This window comes from Alosa pseudoharengus, unplaced genomic scaffold (assembly GCF_046254945.1).
Source record: "Alosa pseudoharengus isolate Yale_2024_CS ecotype anadromous, Long Island Sound unplaced genomic scaffold, YU_APseudo_1.1 YU_APseudo_1.1_scf_11, whole genome shotgun sequence".
Classification (NCBI taxonomy): Eukaryota; Metazoa; Chordata; class Actinopteri; order Clupeiformes; family Clupeidae; genus Alosa; species Alosa pseudoharengus.
This window is the reverse complement of record NW_027468576.1, coordinates 41,728,774-41,750,174: the sequence shown is the minus strand read 5'-3', so window position 1 is coordinate 41,750,174 and position 21,401 is coordinate 41,728,774. Positions and strand designations below refer to the sequence as shown.

The 21,401-nt window shown below is 39.7% G+C and overlaps 1 protein-coding gene across 4 annotated transcripts in view; it reads left to right on the top strand.

The window, feature by feature from the left end:
- rubcn (rubicon autophagy regulator) overlaps positions 1–21,401 on the top strand; it is a 97,045-nt gene that overhangs the window by 63,731 nt on the left and 11,913 nt on the right. For all 4 annotated transcript variants that reach the window (XM_076279214.1, XM_076279215.1, XM_076279216.1 and 1 more), the window contains one exon: positions 16,772–16,917. In XM_076279214.1, coding sequence (XP_076135329.1) covers positions 16,772–16,917 — 146 coding nt within the window. The remainder of the gene's footprint in view (positions 1–16,771; positions 16,918–21,401) is intronic.

Below are 21,401 nucleotides of genomic sequence, written 5' to 3'. Positions count from 1 at the left end.
CCTAACTGGCGAATTTGTAATTTGTCACTCCTAACTTTAGGACTCCTAATTTTTTTCACAAAAAGTAATTCACGAAGCATTTTAGACCTAAAAGTATAGCACCTAAAAGGCTGGGACAGCTTAAAAGAATTCGAGAGGACTCCTAACTCACTAAGACCTATTCATAAACAGCTTTTTGTGGCATTTTACGCTGCGATGTTTTGAAATGCACTATGCGGCAACAGGAGCTTCCAATCGCGAGGGAACAATTTTGCATTCATAAAAGGAATGCAATAACGCCACCAACAACAACCAAAACTACTCATTGTTAACATGTAAATTAAATTTAACATTTCATTGTGAATCAAATTAAAATGTTCTCTTTGCAAACGTAGCCTAGGCATATGGTGACAGATTAATTTAATAATGTTGCAAAGGTACTGCATCAATCCATAGGCCTATGTTTCATTAGGCTACTAGGCTATTTGTTTTGCCTTACTCTTTATTCATTAAGGCTAGGCCTTTTTATTCAGTTATTAATCATCTTCCGTCCTTCTCACTACTTGTGTAGCGCACGCATTCTCCGACCTGTCACCTGTAACTCGTCATCGGAAGGGAGGTGTTTGGAATCATTGCCGCGTTACAATCGTCAGCCAATCAAGGTGGTCACTTCAGTCAAGCTCGTGCATGAGTAATGACGTCATCTATAGCAACGAAGACTCACCAAAGAATGTTACTTCTATACTCTTTGGACTCACTCCTAGTTTAGGAGTTGTCTGAAAGGCTTTGTGAATAACTTTTAAGAGAAAACTCCAAGCTAAAATCTTTTAGTGCGATTTAGGAGTAGCCTACTCCTAGTGGTAAGATAAAAGCCTTACGGCCCCAGTTATTCATCATCTTCCGTCCTTGTGTAGCGCACGCATTCTGAGACCTGTCACCTGTCACTCATTATCGTAAGGGAGGTGTTTGGAATCATGCCCGCGTTACAATCATCAGCCAATCAAGGTGGTCACGCTTGCCCATTTACACAAATTAATGGTCGAATATTACTGATGATCATTGTTATTTAAGAACATGCAGTGTGCGTAGGGCACCAAAAACATCTTGCTCGTAAAAAAGCATCATACCGCACATTGTGGCGGGTCTGTTATTTACTGTAGGCTGCGCAAACCACAGGGCAAGCCTGCATTCGAGGCCTTCTGTTGAAGAATTTTATATAAAGCCTGCGCTAACAGTAATCCTCCTGCCCCTGATAGGCCTACCACAGCTGTGGATATGTGTGGAATGTTCAAGTAATAACACAATCCAATGTGTGTCTCAATTGTCCCCCGCTGACCACCTCACGCATTTCTCTAGATTTTGCAACGAATTTACATGACACATTGCCATAAAATATGGCAGTTTTAGGACACAGAATAATGTTTGTAATGATACCAGTTAGGCCTACGTTTAACAGTAACAAGTGTAATGAGCTATTCATTGTCGAAGGTGCATGGTCAAGTGAAATTCTTACTTTGGAAAACAAACATTTGCCGATATCATCGCCGATCATCAGAATATTGCTCTGGACTGCAGGTAACTTGTTAAGCCAGTGGTTCTCAAACTTTTATATAATTCCCCACTTTGATCAAGGGGCATGACTGATCATAGTGGAGATAACGTGATATCCCGAGGCCTTTGCCAGTCAGCATCTCTGACGGTAGTCTACCCTATTAAAAATATAAGTTTTCGATGTCCCAAACGGAGAGACATAGGCTACTTTATTGTTTTTAACGATCTCTATGCTACTCACAAAAATGTAGGCATGGGGACATGATGAAGTAGGCTATCCAACTGTCGTGTGTTAAATTATTGTGATTACGTGCCAGTGGTTTTCAAACATGCGTGACTCGGACATCTAACTAAATGCAACAGGCTCATATCGTCCTCGCATTCGCAAAATGAGGACCAGTGTTTTGTCAAATTGCAAATAGCTATTCGTTTTAACAAATTTTTATGATCGTATGCTTTTTGTATAGGCTACTATCTTAACCCATTTAGGCCGGGAAAGCATTGGCGCATTTCTACCATTAAAGCCGGGAGCGATGTTGCGTAATTCTACCATTGAGGCCGGGAAAGCGTATACGTCGATTTCCGCGTATAAGGTTTTTTTTGCACCAATTATCGGCCTCTGGGCCAATGAAATGCATCAGAATAGACACGAGGGAGTGTCGTCATGTTCCTCGTGACATTGTTTTGAAATTTCTTCGAGCAAAGCATGGAGGACTTTGATAGCGAGGAGATTTCGGAAGGTATGATTTTGAGGAGATTCTCGGCTTCGATGACATTATTGCTGATGACTTTGAACGCGCTCTCCCCTCCCTAATGTTGCCTGCTTTTGACATAGCCCTGGTAGGCTACAAAACTTGTACCCTACTGATTCTGTTTGTCTAATTGATGGATTTAACCCCGATTCGGATTAGGCTACACCTGCTTTTAAAAGGCGGAACATCACTGCAAAACGTGCGCTGTATTATGTAGCCACTCTGCGTCTTTTTATGTGCACGTTCACATTAAATCCATTTCACTAACGTTATCAAGAGAATACCGTAAAGTTTTATTTTGAGCACTTTCTAGGTCTCACTCATTGGATCGATCAAAATAACAGAAATAGCGAACTCCAGGTTATGGTAGGGTAAGCTATAAGCACATAGCCCGTTAAACATGACCAAGTCAATGGGACAACACACAATGCCACGGTAACCTACCTAGGCTATGGAATTGAGAATGAAAGCTAATTACTTTCACGTTTTTTCTCAAAGTGACAGGCACTCAATTAGACCTACATATCACCACTGTAATGTCATTAAAGACAAGTGCAATAGTTTAAAAATCAATATGTATTCAAATTACTGAATATTTTTAGCTATAAGTAATTATGCAGATCATAAAATACTAACAAAATATATGAAGTTTATGAATTCAAAATATTAAATAGAAACATGACAAGCCATCATTTTGTGTGTGTATGGAGGGTTGAGCAGAGACTAGGATCACCACTACTGTGAATAATCACACAGTATTCATTATTACTGATAAGTGTCAAGGTGGTGGTGGCCCCAATTTGCCTATGTTTTTGTAATATAATAAACACAGTTACACTTTTTGAAACTATTTCAGCTTGTGTAGGCCTATCAGTAATTTCTGAACATACCAATAATACATATAACCAGGCAGTAGATGTCAACCAGAATGACAAGCTGTAGAAAATGCACTGGTTTCTGATAAAATAGTGCTGTTCCTGCACTGACACATTACATGTTTTATTTTTGTGAAGGTGTAACTGAATAAACCCAATTTCTTAGCAAAGCCACAGGTATAAGCTCTCAAATACTTTTTAAATTTTGTTCCTATCTGCTACAGAGGCTGAGAAATCAATCATTAAGTAGGCGTTGACACAATTGCTGAATTTCCAGAAAAACTTCAGGTTTTAGGGGGTTTTCTGAAATCACCCTTAGGTTTTACAGGCATTTTTTCCAGGCGTTTTAGGCCTAAATGGGTTAATCTTGGAATATCGGGAGTGGCGCGTCTGCAGTCAGCCAAATATGAATGTAATTCTGAGGCATAAAGCAGATGTATTTGTTTATTGTACAGAAAAATAAAAATGACATGTCAAGCAGTCAATTGACTACATTGCAGTCAAGAAGTAGGGCAAATTAAGACACTGTTTTGATTTGCGTAGTTGCATTGCCCCCAACACTGACAATAACATAGCAGATTTCAATTTTCGCTACCACTGTGTAGTCAAGCCTTAAGCCATACCCAAGTAGCCTTAATCGAGGTGATGTTTAATTATGCATGATTTATTTTGTTATTGAATTCGTAGGCTGGGATTCCTCTCGGTAACAATTATGTTTGGTAGCCTCCTGCTTTTTCAGAGGGGGCGGCAGTCAGGCTACTGACAGAGCGATGTACAGTGGCAGAGCGACGCACAGTGGCTGAAAGTGGTACTAAAGCTTCACGCAGCTTCACGCCTCGTAATGCGCGAATGAAGTGGCCATTTGAAAGCAATGCCCACTGTACAATGCACACACACACACACACAAACACACACACACACACACAAACACATACAAACAGACCAGGGCCCGTATTCACAAAGAATTTTAAGGCTTAAAGTTGCTGTGGTGAGAATTACAAATGACGTGGAAACAAAACCGAACTGAGATGTGTTAAGAGAGGAAGACGCTCCCAGGTTTATTACAAGCCGGCTCGGAGGAGAACGTGAAACAAGTTGCCTTGTTCAAGTCACCTCACAAACTGAGATGTCACAGCCTTATATTCTGTTAGTAGGCTCTTTGTCTGCTCCAGTGGAAAAGTTCAGACACGCCCCGGACATATGCGTGCTTAATTGGTGCCGACCACCTATGGTGAAGTCTGGCATAAGACAAAAGCTGGGCCGTCGTACATGAAGACTTGATTTGAAAATGGTCGAGGCGTGTCTTCACCAGGCACAGCAGTTAATGCAAGTATGAGTGAGACAGGCTGATGGAAGTTAAGATTACATTTGTATACTGTATGTTCTTACAAATAAATTTTTACTACATTGCTCCTAACTGCCGAATTTAGGAGAAGCTCCTAAAAATAATTGGCTTGTCACTCGTTTTTTTGTTGTTGTTTTTTTTTTTTGACTAAGAGTAATTCTCTAACCACTTTTGCCCTAAAAGTAGCACTCTCTGGGACAGCTTACAAGTCGAGAGCACTCCTAACTCAATAAGACCTATTCACAAACACTCCTAAGCCTCTTTTTGTGGCATTTCACGTCGATATGCTGATGTTTTGAAATGAACATGCGGTTACAGGAGCTCTCAATCGCGAGGCAATAATTGTGCATTGTAACTAATGGATGCAATAATGCTACCAACAACCAAAACCATTCATTCATTCAAAACTACTCATTGTCAACATGTAAATTAAATGTAACATTTCATTGTGAATCAAATTAAAATGTCCTCTCTTTGCAAACGTAGACATAGCCTAGATATGGTGACAGATTAATTTAATAATGTTGCAAAGATACTACATCAATGATTCATTAGGCTACTAGGCTATTTGTTTTGCCTTACTCTTTATTCATTTAGGCCAGGGGTGTCCAAACTTTTTGACTCAAGGGCCACATTGGGTTTTGAAAATTGGCCGGCGGGCCGCACAGCACCAATGAGTCGGTGCATTTGACGTGGACAGCCGGATGCCACCTGCACTTAAGTTGGAGTTTACCTCGACTGGAAACCACAAAGCTGGATAAACTGAGGTAATATTGTTTTTACATCGGTTCTAGTTATGGTTTATCTTAATTTGGAAGTCCTTAAATCATGTTTTTTGACAGTAATATGCTTTCTCATCAGCGTCAACATTATGGCTTAGCGGGGGGCTAGTGCATCGTCACGTAACTTTAGCTAACTGTATAATTCTGAACTGCTTGCAATATTATCGTTTGCTTTTGATGTCAGTTATTTTCATTTGACAGTTTCATTTAAAAACCTGTTAGTATATAACCTGTAGGTAAGTTTGTTTTCTAGTACCAATTTGCTTGTTAGGTAAGCATTATATTGGCAAGACAGTATAGCAAACCAAAGCTGAATAAATCAATGGGCGCCGCGTTTCTAAGTTGCGTTCTCTTACATGAAATAAGTTGAGCGATATTTTTACTCCTCTCAATATGTAACGTTAGTTGTAGAAAATAAGATGTGAAATCATATATTCTGTCATAAATGTAATTAACTTATTGCCTTTCCTCCGGTTGTTATCTGTAGTGCAGTCTGTAGTGAACTATTTTAGCTTGCTAACTTCTAAATGACAAACATCAGACGTGCTTGTCTCAACATTTTCTAAGATGGCATGACTTGAAATAGATGAAGCACAACTCCTCAATATTTAGTTATAGAAAACATGATGTGAAATCACATATTCTGTCAGAAATGTCATTATTGCATTTCAGCAGTTTGTTACTAGGTGAAATGTAATCTGTCTTTATCTTGATGCCAGCCAGGCAATCAGATTTAGGGTAGCTAAACCCATGTGTAATACAATGACTTTTCATAGGCCTACTTAGAAATATTTCGAGTATATTCTGAGGATGCTTCAATAGTTTAGGCTACCTCTTCTTTTGTGTGCATACATGCACAAATCTGTAGTTTTGTAATTTTATTTTTTACATTAATAAAGGTATTTGTATGATTTCGCTCTTGTTTCAGATGGAGGATGACAAGACCTACACAGACCTTCTCGCAAGCCTGAAGAGGTAGCTGACTGCTCATGAGCTTGCGCTCACAATGCTGAAGACCATGAGGGGATGGAGGAAGAAGGTATAGATTTATGTGCCATGCGTAGGATGGTGCAGACTAAAAAACTGTGTGAAATAGACTTGTTATGTTCTTTTTTACTCACATTGTTGTCCCAGGCATATGTGGTTTTACCAACCGGAAGGAATGGGAGCTTGTGCTTAGTAGGCCGTCGTATGCAAACAGTGCAGGGGCATGGGACAAAGACCCCAGAAGAGTTTCACAGGTTTCTGGGATTGATCATTTACATGGGGTTCACTTCCCTCCCTAATATCCATTGCTACTGGGGAACCAAGTCTTGGCAGGGATCAGGGGACGTTGACCAAATGATGAATACATATTGTGTACTCCAAAAAACGCAGAATACCAGAAAGCACTTTTTCTCCATTGACATTGCCGTTGTCAGTAGCTTCTTGTTATTTCAAGTTTGACAATGCAATGCAGAATCTGGTGTTGAACCTAGGTTTGGTAGCTACAACCAGAAAGAATTTGGAGGAAATCTATCACAACAGCTGGTAGGCATTTCCGTTGAAATTTCAGCCTCCCCTTCAGCTGCTCCAACTACTACTCTGTCGTCTTTCCATCAAGTACATATTCCTGTACATCAGGAGCTTGTTATAAAACAACGTACAAAACAACGCATGCAAAAGGGGATGCGTTTAGTAATGAGTCATAGTTCTTCTGTGTTCAACCTTCAGGTTCCCCACACCACCTTTCCCTATCCTCCTCTGTAAGTGTGTGTGTGTGTGGGTATGAGTTTGTGTGTATATGTGTGTATGTGTTTATTCTCCACAGGCTTGTTCTAAGTATGTAATCCACTTTCAAATGTTTAGAACACATTGAGTTTTGAGTGATGTTGATTGTATTCCTAGCTTTTCATGAATAATAATACATTTTATATATGTATATAATTTTCATATTATACTGATTTATATAAGGAAGTTGTATTTGTTGAATCAAATGTATTTTATGTCTCTTTTCCGAAATGGTCTTCAATGAATACAGTATACTTACTTCCTGTATTACTGGTAAGGTACAGTATGTTTTTTTTTAATGTCATTCTTATTGACTGTAGCATTTGCTTATATACAAATAAATGGTTTATTCTTATAGACCAAATACATCTAAACCATTGTTTCTGACTTGATTATTAGTTTTTATGCATACTTTTATGTTGTTGGTGAGAAAGTGAATGTGAATACTGTCAACATTCTAAATCCCGTTTCCTGCATTTCTTTACACTGATCACTAAAAATATCATAACTTTTGAAAGGTTAATGATATTCCAATACAATTTGTTAAATAGCCCACAACTTGCTGAACATTTTATACACTCTATATTTTTCTCTATCTTGTAGGGAAATATGATGAAAATTCATTTTTATGTGAATGAAATTAAATTTTGACAAATTCCGGATATATATTTGGAGAGGATTTTCAAATACTGTTCATTACTATATCAACATTACCATATGTATTTACATCATTTCATAGAACTGATCCTTCTGATTACAATGGTATGTATATCCCATTGATGGTATGTATTATACTCAAGAAATAAGGTTTTTTGTGTGAGGAGGTCATCCAGCACCAAAAATGGAATGTTCGGCACGGGCACGAAAGGGTTAATAAGCATAATAATAATAATAATAAGCAGTTAACAATTCATTACTAACAGTTAGTTAACGGTTGTTATCCTTTAATAACATTAACTAACTGTTAATATGCAGCTTATAAGTGTTAATAAGCAGCCTTTTAAGTTACAAGCATATTTGTTAACAGTTGTTGTGGTAACAACAGCTTGTTAATGCTTGTTAATGGTGTATAAGACAAAGAGGTGGATAACTAATACGCTTATAAGACCTTTCTTACCTATTTGTAGTACATTTTGCAGCCCCCCAATCTAAAGCGAGGACCATGTAGCCTATAGCTCCACAAGCCCAACTTTCTATCTATCTATCTATCTAGCTTGATTTAGCTGTGAGAAATGCACCTTCAAAATTGATGCAGCGAGCAGGAATTGAACCCCGGTCTCCTGCGTCATAGAGTGACCTGTTACTGACTGAAGAACATTTTTGAAGAAAATGTTTATTGATTCTATATTCCGATAATATTCTATATCATACCAGCTATGCTTTTTACAAATATGTTTCTGATGGAAAAGTGGTGTTTAATTAATGCAGCAACAGACCATGAATGTTCGCCTCTGTTCAAGGCAAACTGAAACATGTTTCAAATCGATTGCGAACGTTCGCCTATGTTTACGACTTTGAACGCACCCACTTGTCGTCTTTAAGCCTCGGTTGCTAGGTAACCGAACTATATACAAAGCTGGCATAATATCTTTAGACTGCTGACAAACTGTTTTATGCATTCACTGAACAAAGATTATGGAAATTAAACACCACTTTTCCATCAGAGACAAATTTTGTAAAAAGGGACCTCCGGCTTTGCAATGTAAGAGGGCGGTCACGCTTAGGGACAGCTCCCACATATTTTACAATTTAAGTGCACTACTTCGACGTTTACCCTTTTTGACCGTACTCATTATCTTGAAAGTGAACTTGCCTACATTTTGAAACGATTCAACTGGCTCACAATGTCGAGACAACAGCGACAAGGAAAAGATTCTACAACTCAAGCCGCTAACAGTGACTAGCCTGGTGCAGGAACTTGAAAAACTCAAAGAAAGTTTGACCGGAGAACTCAAAACGTTCCTCACGACATCGTTAGAGACCTCCCTTACACCTATACGGACGTCTCTCGAAACCATCAGCGCTGCATTGGACTCTCATAACCAAAAGATAAGGACCATTGAAGATACACTCACCACCCATAGTGACGAGCTAGCCGAAATAACAACAAGACTGGATCAGCTTGAGAAAGCCAATGCTGCACTTGCATCCAAAGCGGAGGACCTTGAGAATCGTTCCAGACGACAAAATTTAAGAATCGTTGGTTTACCTGAAGGTCTGGAAGGACGTTCGCTGTTGGAATTCATTTCGGAGCTTCTGCAAACAGTCATTGGAAATAATGTTTTCCCCACTTCTCCAGAGCTAGACAGAGCGCACCGTACACTAGCTCCAAAGCCGGCCTTGGGACAACGTCCGCGAGCCATCATTGTTAGATTCCATCGCTACCAAGACAAGGAGCGTGTGCTTCAATGGGCAAGGTCGCAGACGGAAGATATAAAGTTCTGTCATTGTATGCATTCAATAATGGGAGCAAATCCCTTCTTGTGTTACAGGGCTGTACGTTAACTTTTTTTGCAAGTAGCGCTGGTGCTACAGAGGTTAAAAGTTTTGTAGCACCAGCCACAAATTCTGTAGCATCAATATAAAACCTCTAAAATCTCTAAAAACAATCAGTTCATCACAGTTCATCAATTGTGGTTGGGATCTAGGCCTACTGCAACTGGATTGATAAAAGGTCATGTAGTTGTAAACAACTCACCTGGCTACATTGTGTTTGAGATGAACAAAAGCTATCAGCATGATATGTTATTTGGTTGTTGTGTTTTTGTAAAAACAAAAAAACAATCCCTGACAGTTCCATGCAGATTTTTCAATGGGTATCAGGAAGACAGGTCATGCCATTGATTTTTTGTTAATTTTTCTTATTCATGCATTGGAAGTCAGTTAATTTATTTTTGAATAAGTAGAAGATATGCTGAAGATTTTATTCCACTAAGATTTAATTCACATTTAGTTCATATTTCTAAGTTTTTAGATTAGTGTAACCCTACATTCAACCTTATTGTCATTGCACAAGTGAAATACCGTAATTACATCTAACCAGTGGTGCAAATGAGTAGGCTAACTGACATGTCAAACAGTGCACCCATGAAATGCATCCCTAGACTGTTCCATACAAACAGGCTACAGTAGGTAGCCTACTAAAGATAGCTGAAGGTCTGTGGCTAACGCAGTCGTAATTAAAGTGTCGTGAAGGTTTTTTCGGAACCGATCTTGTATAGGTTATTAAGCACTACTAAGCGAGACTGTTGCGCATGAAGCGGGCTCATATTTGACAGATAGAAGCGAACGTCCTGGTGGACTTTTTTCTTCTAAGTTTTAGATCTAAATGGTGTTGTTTGGATAAGTTGTTCGTTTTAAACTAAACTAAAAATGCCAAGCAACAAGGCGATTGCCACAAACTTCTACCTCTGCTTGCCTAATCTAATCACCTCAGCCCGGCCCGGTCGGAAGATACTTTCGCTTTAGGCTAAACATAGCCATCACTTGTTTGATTCGCGAGGATAATTTGCAAGGTGTTGTTTGATTTGGAATTGGATTGTTTGGATACTAGGTCTACAAAGAAGTAGACATAGTTTTTAATCGCGTAGACTGCAACTAAGTTGAAATTAAAGTAGCCTACATCGATTTCCCTCTCACAGAAGTAGTCTATACATATGCACTTTAAACAAACAAACAAGCGTTTCACCGGGAGCCTACACCGGGCGCGTAACGAAGAGCTCCGTTCGCGACGCGCAAAAACAGAAGACGGGTCTATTTTTATTTTTTTTAAAGTAGCCTACGCGCCGCTATCACATCTGGTGTAGCCAGTTGCACTGATCACAGTAGAAGGTAATTCCTGTAGCCTCCCTGTCAGTCTCACACGCATGCATTGTATTGCCATAAGCAAAACTGTATACTGTAGCACCAGTGCTACGTTGGTAAATCATCCATCGCACAAAAAAAAATTTTTGTAGCATGTGCGACATATATGTCACACTGTACAGCCCTGTGTTAGATAAAGGGAACGTTTTGTACTGCATTGTTAGGAGTGGATTTGTATGTAGACCTTCGGCTCACTTCTGAGGAAGGACGAGCATAGGCTTTGAAAAACACTGGCAGACTGTTCTAATGCTGCTGGGGTTTTTTTTCCAGTTTTGTTTTATGGGGAGATGTGTGTGTGTGGGAGGGGTATGTTGGTCACATTCTTTCAATATGTCAGGAGTATCTATTGCTATGTGTACAACTGGTTTCATATACTATCTTTAGTTGCTTATCATACATTTTCAGTTATCATATAATATACATTAGTATTCATGAGTGATACTCATGGTAAGATGGATAAGTTACAGATCAAATTAATTTCATGGAATGTGAGAGGATTAAATGGTCCTGTTAAGAGGGCAAAAGTTTTTCAACATCTTAAACAGATTAGATTATTCCACCTACCTGTTAAATTAGTCTGTGTGTACGCTTCTAACTTTGATGATGCTGAATTCATGGCTACACTCTTATCCACTATCCCAAACATGGATACGCATCATTTAATTTTCGGAGGAGACCTAAATTGTGTAATGAACACTCAGCTGGATCGCTCAAGCACTAGAGTAACCAGTCTATCAAAAATGGCAACAACGCTACAGTCATTCATGAGAGATTATGGAAGCTGTGACCCCTGGAGATTCTTATATAATGACACCAGAGCCTACTCATTCTACTCACATGTACATCATGCTTATTCAAGGATAGATTATTTTTGTATCGATAAAGAATTACTTACATCTATACACTCTGTTGAATATTCAGCGATAGTCATATCAGACCACTCCCCAGTATTGATAGATTTCAGATTTGATTCTCCATCAGTGGGAACCCCACAATGGCGATTGAATACATCATTACTATCCAATGATGCCTTCTGCTCTACTATAGCACAAGCTTTTGAGGACTTTTTGTGTTTTAACAACTCAGAAGAGATTAATTCATCATTACTTTGGGAGACCCTAAAAGCTACCATCAGAGGACAAATAATTTCATTCTCCTCCTACTCTAATAAGCAACGCAGAAAGACACAAACAGACATAATCGATAAAATAACGGAAATCGATAGGCAATAACTCCTACACCAGAGCTGCACCAACAAAAAGTTAATCTCCAAACTGAGTTTGATCTCACCTCTACAGAGAATGCAGAAAAAAGCATACTGAGATCTAGGGGGACTCTGTATGAATATGGCGACAAGGTGAGCCGTCTACTGGCTCTCCAGCTTAAACACCAAGCAGCATCACGACACATCTCTCAAATTCATGATCAGTTAGTTGGTCCTACAACATGTCCCCTGAAGATCAATGCAGCTTTTAAAGCATACTACACCAAACTTTATGCTTCTGAACCCCCTCCTACAGATTCAAACATGAACATATATTTGGACAACATAGATATACCGACTATTGATATTTTAACACAGATATCACTAAATCAACCAATAACCCTTGGGGAAATATATGACAGTATTAGGGAAATGAATAATGGCAAAACACCAGGGCCTGACGGGCTACCGCCTGAGTTTTATAAAAAATTCTCCAGTACCTTAGCCCCTTTATTACTAGATATGTTTAACCATTCCCTGTCTATAGGAGCACTGCCAAAAACCTTGACAGAGGCGTCTATTTCAGTTATCCTTAAAAAGGATAAGAATCCTACTGAATGCAGTTCCTATCGACCTATATCACTGCCAAATGTTGATGTAAAAATACTAGCAAAAACACTGGCGAGAAGATTGGAAACATGCCTTCCCTCAATAATCTCTGAGGACCAAACTGGCTTCATCAGGGGTTGTCAGCTATCATCAAACATAAGACGTCTATTAAATATTATCTCTGCCCCATCCAATGCGATAAAGCCTGAAATAGTGCTCTCATTGGATGTGGAAAAAGCCTTTGACAGTGTAGAATGGGGGTACTTGTTTAAGGTGCTGGAAAAATGTGGGTTTGGGAAACAATTCATAACATGGATATGCCTACTTTATTCATCACCCCTTGCCCGTGTTAACACAAACAGGCAGCACTCAACATACTTTACTCTGTCCCGCGGGACCCGCCAAGGGTGTCCACTGTCACCTTTGCTGTTCGCCCTTGCTATTGAGCCGTTGGCCATTCTGCTGAGAGGATCAACACATCTGCAGGGGAATCAGGCGGGGAAACATTGAGCATCGCGTGTCTCTGTATGCAGATGATCTCCTAATTTATATACCAGATCCCATCACCTGTGCTGATAAAATCATACATATACTAGAAGAATTTGGTACATTTTCAGGCTACAAAATCAATCTCCAAAAAACAGTATGTTTTCCAATAAACTCAACAGCCAAAACACTCACACAGGGACAAATACCTTTCAATCTTTCACCAGAAAGTTTTCAATATCTAGGGATTAACGTTACCGATTCATTTCAGGGGTTACATAAAAATAACATGGCCAAACTAATGACTAAAGTGAAAGCCGACCTACAGAAATAGTCTAGGTTGCCATTGTCATTAGCGTACAAACTGTAAAAATGAATGTCTTGCCAAGATTTTTGTTCCTTTTTCAATGTTTACCTCTCTTTCTGACAAAATCATTTTTCAAAAAGCTTGATCAAATTATTCTCCCATTCTTGTGGGCAGGCAAGGTTGCCAGAATTAACAAAAGCGCTCTGCAAGCAGCAAGACAAGAGGGTGGCCTGGGCCTGCCTAATTTCATGTTCTACTACTGGGCAGCAAATATACAAAAAATACTCAGCTGGTGGTACGAGAGTGAGTTAGATGGTGTAAAATACTCAGCTGGTGGTACGAGAGTGAGTTAGATGGTGTAAACTCAGCTGGTGGTACGAGAGTGAGTTAGATGGTGTAAAATACTCAGCTGGTGGTACGAGAGTGAGTTAGATGGTGTAAAATACTCAGCTGGTGGTACGAGAGTGAGTTAGATGGTGTAAAATACTCAGCTGGTGGTACGAGAGTGAGTTAGATGGTGTAAACTCAGCTGGTGGTACGAGAGTGAGTTAGATGGTGTAAAATGGAGTCCCTCTCTTGCCGCACCTCCTCACTTGCAGCTCTAACATGTTCCCCTTTACCCTTTTCAGCCACAAATTATACCTCAAATCCCGTAATCCTGTCAACCTTGAAAATATGGGCACAATTCCGCAAACACTTTAAATTAAACAACTTCATCCTCCTTGGTCCATTATGCTATAATCATAATTTCTTACCTTCCAAACTTGACTCAGCTTTTACACTTTGGAAGGAGAAAGGCATCACATCATTCCGAGATCTGTTTTTAAATGGGACTTTTGTTGAATTTAAAAGTCTGTCCCATGAGCGTGACTTAACCCAAAGCAATTTCTTCCGCTATCTTCAGGTACGCAGTTTTGTTAAGAACCATTGTAGCACATTCCCATTACAGCCTACAGATCTACCACCAATTCTTGACCGACCTGAAAGCCTGACAGGGATGTTGTCTAAGGGTGTGTTCGAAACGGGAGACAGCTGCCTACTGCCTCCCTCCCTACATAGAGAGCTGTCTCACTAGACATGACTTTGGATTAAATGCATCTTTTAAAAATGAGCGTAGCACTCTAGAATCTTTGGTTAACACTACGGTATGACGTTAGCAAAGGCCTGACGTTAAACTAAATCAGCTTACGTAAGCTAGCAGGCTAAGGGTATAAATTAGTTTTACGGCCGGCAGATATATCAGACCAGACGCTATTAATGGTTACAACAATGGCATAATCCGATAGTAAATTCTTTATTTTTCATCTCTTATCTACAAATCTAAGCAAAATAAGGTCACACAAATGACATTTTAAACAGATTCAGCAGCCATTACCGATTTCATCCGCCATGTTTGTTTACCTTTCACAGCTGTTTCACACGTTGCCGCAAGGGATTATGGGTAGGAGGGAGCATGAAGTGTGCATCGATGCCTCCTCCAAAAATGACCATTATTTGGGAATTCTAAGATATCTTAAAAGGCAGCAGAATTAGTTTTTTCGGTTTCGAACCGCACTTGCTGCCTTGCTCCCCAGTTAGATATCTTAAAAGGCAGCAACTTTACCCGTTTCGAACACACCCTAAGTTATACACATATATCCTTCAATCCAACCCCTCTCCACTGGTCAAAATTAAACAAGAGTGGGAAAACGAGCTAGGAGTCCAATTTCAATACAAGGCCAAATTACAAGTAAATTACTCTTCATCTTGCGCCCGTCTTAACTTAATACAATATAGAGTGCTACACAGAATGCATTTCAGCAAGGCTAAATTAGCAAAGTTTTTCCCGGGCACCAGCGAGGCCTGTAATAGATGTGCCTTTGTCCCATCTGACCTAGCCCATACCTTCTGACCTAGCCCATACCTTCTGGCTATGCTCAAAACTAACAGGATTCTGGAAGAACTTTTTCAAGATTATATCTGAGGTTTTAGATATAGATATCATTCCCTGCCCACTTGTTGCCGTATTTGGAGTTCCCCTGAACCACTCTGAATTTAGTAAACAGAAATTAAATGTTTTAGCATTTGCCTCTCTGATTGCCCGCAGATGTATCCTTCTACACTGGAAGTCACCTAAGCCACCAGGAGATAAGTCTTGGGAGACTGATTTAATGTCATTCCTTAAGCTAGAAAAGATCAAATTCTCACTAAGAGGGTCAACTGAGCAATTCTACACTACATGGCAGCATCTGCTCTCATATTTTGATAAGGTAGCTATGACCCCTTCCACTTAGAGAGAGAAACCAAACATTTATGTTTTTTTTTTTTTTTTTAAACAGTTGTACTCTGACAACAATATCAGCGTACAGATACAAGTTGTTTGATGTGATACATTAATGGAGAAAGGTGGACCAACTTGGGGTGGGAGAGTGGGTGGGTTTTTTGTGGGGTTCTTTTGTTCTTTCTTTATTTCTTTTTTCTCTTTTGTATATGTATGTTTGTTTAAAAAAAAAAAAGAAATGCCGGACAACATCCAAAAAAAAATTTTTCTAATAAAAAAATATAAAAAAATATAAAAAAAAGGAAAAAAATAGTGAGCAGCCTGATAACCAAATTAAATGCTTGGCGGGCCGGATGAAAGTGCTTGGCGGGCCGGATCCGGGCCGCAGATTGCATAAGTGCATCCATGACATGCATCACTAGACCGTTCCATACACATACTGTAGGTAGCTTATTGAAAATAGCTGCGTTCCATACACATACTGTAGGCAGCTTACTGAAGATAGCTGCGTTCCATACACATACTGTAGGCAGCTTACTGAAGATAGCTGCGTTCCATATACATACTGTAGGTATCTTACTGAAGATAGCTGCATCTGTGGCTAAAGCGGCACTAGTTAGTGTTTCGGAACTGATAATGTTCTTGTGAAGGTTAATTAAGATTTATGTTGTGCATAAAGCATAAAGTGGGTTCAAATTTGACAGATCGAAATGAACAGTCCTGGTGGACATTTTTCTTTTTTAAGTTTTATATCTGAATGGTGTTGTGTGGATTCTAAGTTGTTTGTTTTAAACTGAACTAAAAATGCAAAGCAACAAGGTGATTGCCACAAACTTCCACCTCTGCTTGTCTAATCTGAATGCACCTTGGCTCGGTCGGAAGATACTTTCACTTTAGGCTAAACATTTATATGCACACACACACACACACACACACACACACACACACACACAGAGCTGGTTGACTGATTGGCGTGTGCTTCCGCAGCTCCTCCCTATTCCGGACTCTCTCCCCATCTCCCCTGACGACGGCGAGCACGCAGACATCTACAAGCTGCGGATACGAGTGAGAGGCAACCTGGAGTGGGCTCCCCCGCGACCTCAGATCATTTTCAACATCCACCCCGCTCCAAAGTATGTTCAGCTATTATATAATATATGTTCAGATATTTGGACCCAGAGTTGTACGTGCCATCCATTCAAAATGTTTTCTAATGTTTAATGACTTGACCAAAGTGAGAACAATGTAGCACATTTGAGGGAAATCAGTTATTCTACTTTATTTGTGGGTGCTGATTCTAAATATTCTGTTTAACAACATATCACATAGGCCTCAACATATTACTTAGGCCTCAGCATATATCACATACATATATCACATAGGCCTCAACAAATATCACATAGGCCTCAACATATTACATAGGCCTCATTTTGTTGTCAAATGTAAATCTGCAGAGGGAATGTTCGCTGTCTCTTATTACTTTCCTCTGTCCATGGCTGCTCATAGAACTGTATTTAGAACACAATTGACCGATCCCAAGCCCCTCCTCCCATTGTCAGTCCCATAGTTACTGTTGCTAAGTCGGACAAGTTTGCAGGAAAGTGTGCGAGAACGCGTGTTCAACATGGGGACGCAGCACCACCATTTAGCCTAGTGCAACAGTGTATGCTGGATTTCTGGGCGTCAAGTAATATTGATATATTCAAAAAACAGAGGCTAGAAAGGCCTTCAGTATGCGGAAGGACACATTCACAATGTCCACTGTTATCAACGAGGTGGAACACCACAAATTGAAACCAATCCGGTGTTACGGATCTTAATGGGATGCATGTTAACTGGGGATAAGCATGTTATCACGAGCAGGTAGTTTACCTTATTTGCTACAGATGTGACTCTGATTCAATAAACAGGTCTGTGCAAACATATGGTGTTGACGTGTCCATAACAAAATCTAACCATATTTCGAGGATTAATTGAAGACGGGACCAAGTGCTGCAGATCCAAAGTTCCCACGCAACTTGGGAGAGTGGCTAGCCTATAAGCAGCTCATGTTGGGGAGATGGATATAGCTTCGCTTCGGTAGGCCGATAGCCTACTTATTATTTTGAATGGCTGCTTTAGAAGGAAGAGTTCAAATAAACATGATACAAGTATATTGAAAAGAAACCACTATCTATCCGAGTTTAAACCCCACACACGACATATCTGCATGGCAGGCAGACGCTAGCAGACGTGTTGTCTTGCACTAGACTTCATCAGTGCCCGCTTATGCTGTACTTAATTTAAATGTGGCCAATGTAGTAGGCCTAATATTGGCGATTTCGAGACTGCATAGCCTATAGCCTACAGCCAGGCATAGTTTTGAATCGGCACATGATTTGATCTTTAGAAGACATTGGCTATCTCGTTCAGCCATCAAATGCATTGCAGTAGGCTATTAGCCTATTGCGTTTGTTGAAAAAATAATCGTTAGCTTATTTCTGTGAACATTCTTCTATCCCAAGTTAAACATGGCAAGTTAGCCTGTGCCTAAAAGCTGAAAGTAGCCTATTCTTGTGTGTAAGGCGATACGTGATTGAAGGTGTAGCCTATTTGCGCGTCTTCCAATCGTATGAGTGTGCGAGTTCAGTTCCTGCAAGGTAGGTAGGCTATACTTTTTTGCGTAGGCTTATGTTGCCGTTTCAACAGTGGAAACCAGGTTTAGTTATGATTTTGTGTGTAGTTATGAACACAAATAAAGGGAACATTTTCGTACACACTCAGATTTCTTTACTGAAAAGTAGCAGCCTATCCAAGTTGCGCAAATTTAGGCCTATGTGTGTTAACGTTTCACACGGTCAGGATATCGGATGTCACTTCTACAAGTACCCCAGGCATATATTTGAACCTTTTTGAGCTCTTTAGTTATTTAGTTACTTAGGCTACTCGCAAAAGAAGCATTATAGCATTCGCATAACCGGTGTATTGTCAAACAGAATGGACACTAGAAAATTCAAAATTGACCGAGGTTGACCGAGGTCCTCCGAAGTCCTCATTGTGACATAGTAAAAGGGGGCGGGGCTTGGGATCGGTCAATTTAGAACACAATTTAGAACAATCTCTTACATTCCACAAGAGCCACCTCTTGCACCATGGCAACAACCTATAGACCCTTTCAAGAGAGTTCCATTATCAGCATCATAGTTGGCCCCACAAGACTTCCTTTTTAACATTCAATATGTTATCTTAATGCAGAGGAAGTAGATTGGGAGCCAAATAGAATGTTCAAGCATTGTTTTTGTTTTTATTGTTGAAAGGCTCTATAGACCGGTTTCAGGTCCCTAACAACCGTCGTTAAGGACGAACTCGGAGGACAAGCAAACCCAGAGCCGTATAGCAATACATTGAGAGAAAGACGCATAGAGCTTGAAAATTGTTAACTTTTGGCAGAGAAAAGCAGATGGATATTCCCCTGTGTGGTACAGGAGACATTACATTTTTTTGTGATGTGTCCGTTCAAAGCTAAAAATGTTTAAAACGCCAATAAAGTAGGCAGGCCTAGGTGCTACGAAGCATGCATTATGAAGCTACGAAGTTATGCCACAAATGTTATCTTCATGCTCAAGAGGAAAAACTCAAGTCATGTAGGCTAAATAACATAGGGTTGTGACGTTAACAAAGTGTTTTTTTTTATCATATTCCTCAGCATATCATTTTAATGAGAGACTTATGATCCATGAGAACGGAGGCTAACGTTAGCCTACATTTCACGCAAATGACAATATGCAGGGTAGCCTAAAGTTAAAGTTGACACTCCATTTGAGTTGTTTGTTTTAAGAAAGAAGTAAGGGTGTCACGATTTCGATTTTATATCGAAATCGATCGAAATTACATCTCAATCTCGAACTTCGAACTTAAAAGTAGAATCGACGATGCAGCCACACCCCCAATGTCACGTCCAGCATGTATGCCAAGATGCACAAACACACACGCACGTGCTGAACTGCAGTCAACACTCCTCTAATTTTAGGCTGCAGCCAGTTAAAATATAGCCTACACATCAATCTACCGAAATCAAAGCCTCTCTTGCTACTTTGAAATCACCGGTGTGGAAGTATTCATTCATTCACGTCAATTAAAAAAAAAACTTAGCCTACTCAACTTAGCAAGTTAAAAGGTGATCTAGTTACAGTCCAAAGTTACTTTAAGGCTTAAAATGCACATTGATAAGTACATATTCCATGAACACTAACCTTGGGTCTCTTTGGAGTGTGCTGAAACAATCAAATTATCATTCTGTGTTGTTTCATTTCACTATGTTCACGTCTCTGTTTTAGCCTAATGTTAGTTCTGTTTACATTAACCTCGCGGTTGGAACGGTTTCAAAATAAAAAGCGGTTTAAAAAAAAAAGCCCCCCGGAACAGAAAAGGAAAAGGCCAAAAAGAGTAAATAACATATAAGCAATGCATTAATAGTTATATTTAAAAAAAGATTGAAAATCGAATCGAATCGTGACTTTAAAATCGAAAATTACATCGAATCGAGGATTTGGAGAATCGTGACACCCCTAGAAAGAAGACATGGGCTTGCAAGTAACGTTATTGCATAGGCCTACTATAAGGTAGCCTAGCTTATAGCTAATCCGTCATAGGCTCCTGTCCTGTCAGTTAACATCCAGCACAATGCATTTTGTGCATTGTAACATTATTTCAGTCAATCGTTCAATGTGTGGCCAGCATAGGCTACTTTATCAAAGTAATTATCCTCTGACCTCAGGGGGAAATGATTGTCCACCCCTGTCATTATGTACCCTTTGAGTAGGTAATGTTCTCACTAAATCTAAACTAGCTTCTAATTGTTTCTGCAGTCGAAGCCCTAACGTTAACATTAGCTTAAGCCTAACCTAACTTCACAGTGACTGGCCACATGTTTAGCCTACCTTCCTTAAAATCCGTTCCTTTTTCATAGGTAAATCCGCTACACCTCTAGATGAAAACAATCCAGACTCGGCTACACTGAAATATTTCGGCAATATGTTTTTATTCTTCATCTTATATCAAGTTCAGCCAGCTTGTTTTCTATGCGCTGTCAGTGTAAACAACTAGTGCTTGTCCTCCGAGTTCGTTCTTGACTACGGTTGTTAGGGACCTGAAACCGGTCTATTGCACCAGCAGGGTGTGGAACCACAGTGACATTCTGTCTCCTCTTATCACTTTCCTCTGTCCATGGTTGCATCTATAGGCCTATATCAGGGTTCCCGCGGATCCTTAAAAAGTCTTAAATACAACTTTCGTTTTTTAAGGCCTAGAAAAGTCTTAAATTGTCTGGGATGTCTTGAACAAAAAGGAGATATTAAATTTGCGTATGGGACCGCCAGTGAGTGAGCGAGTGCAAGAGAGCGAATAAAATGTTTCCATCGGTTCCGTGTATTTAAAACGGAAAAGTGACTATAAGGCTACGGGAGGAAGTGTAGTGGCTGCAGAGTGAAGATGTTTTTCACGCGCATTGCTTCTGTCACTCTTCTGATAATTTGCTGTGCAATTTATGAAGGAACCACGGACTGACAGAAAAAGAAAACAAATGTTTTCGCAATCAGGAGGAAATATTGTACATGTTAAGTTGATCTGTTTGCATCTT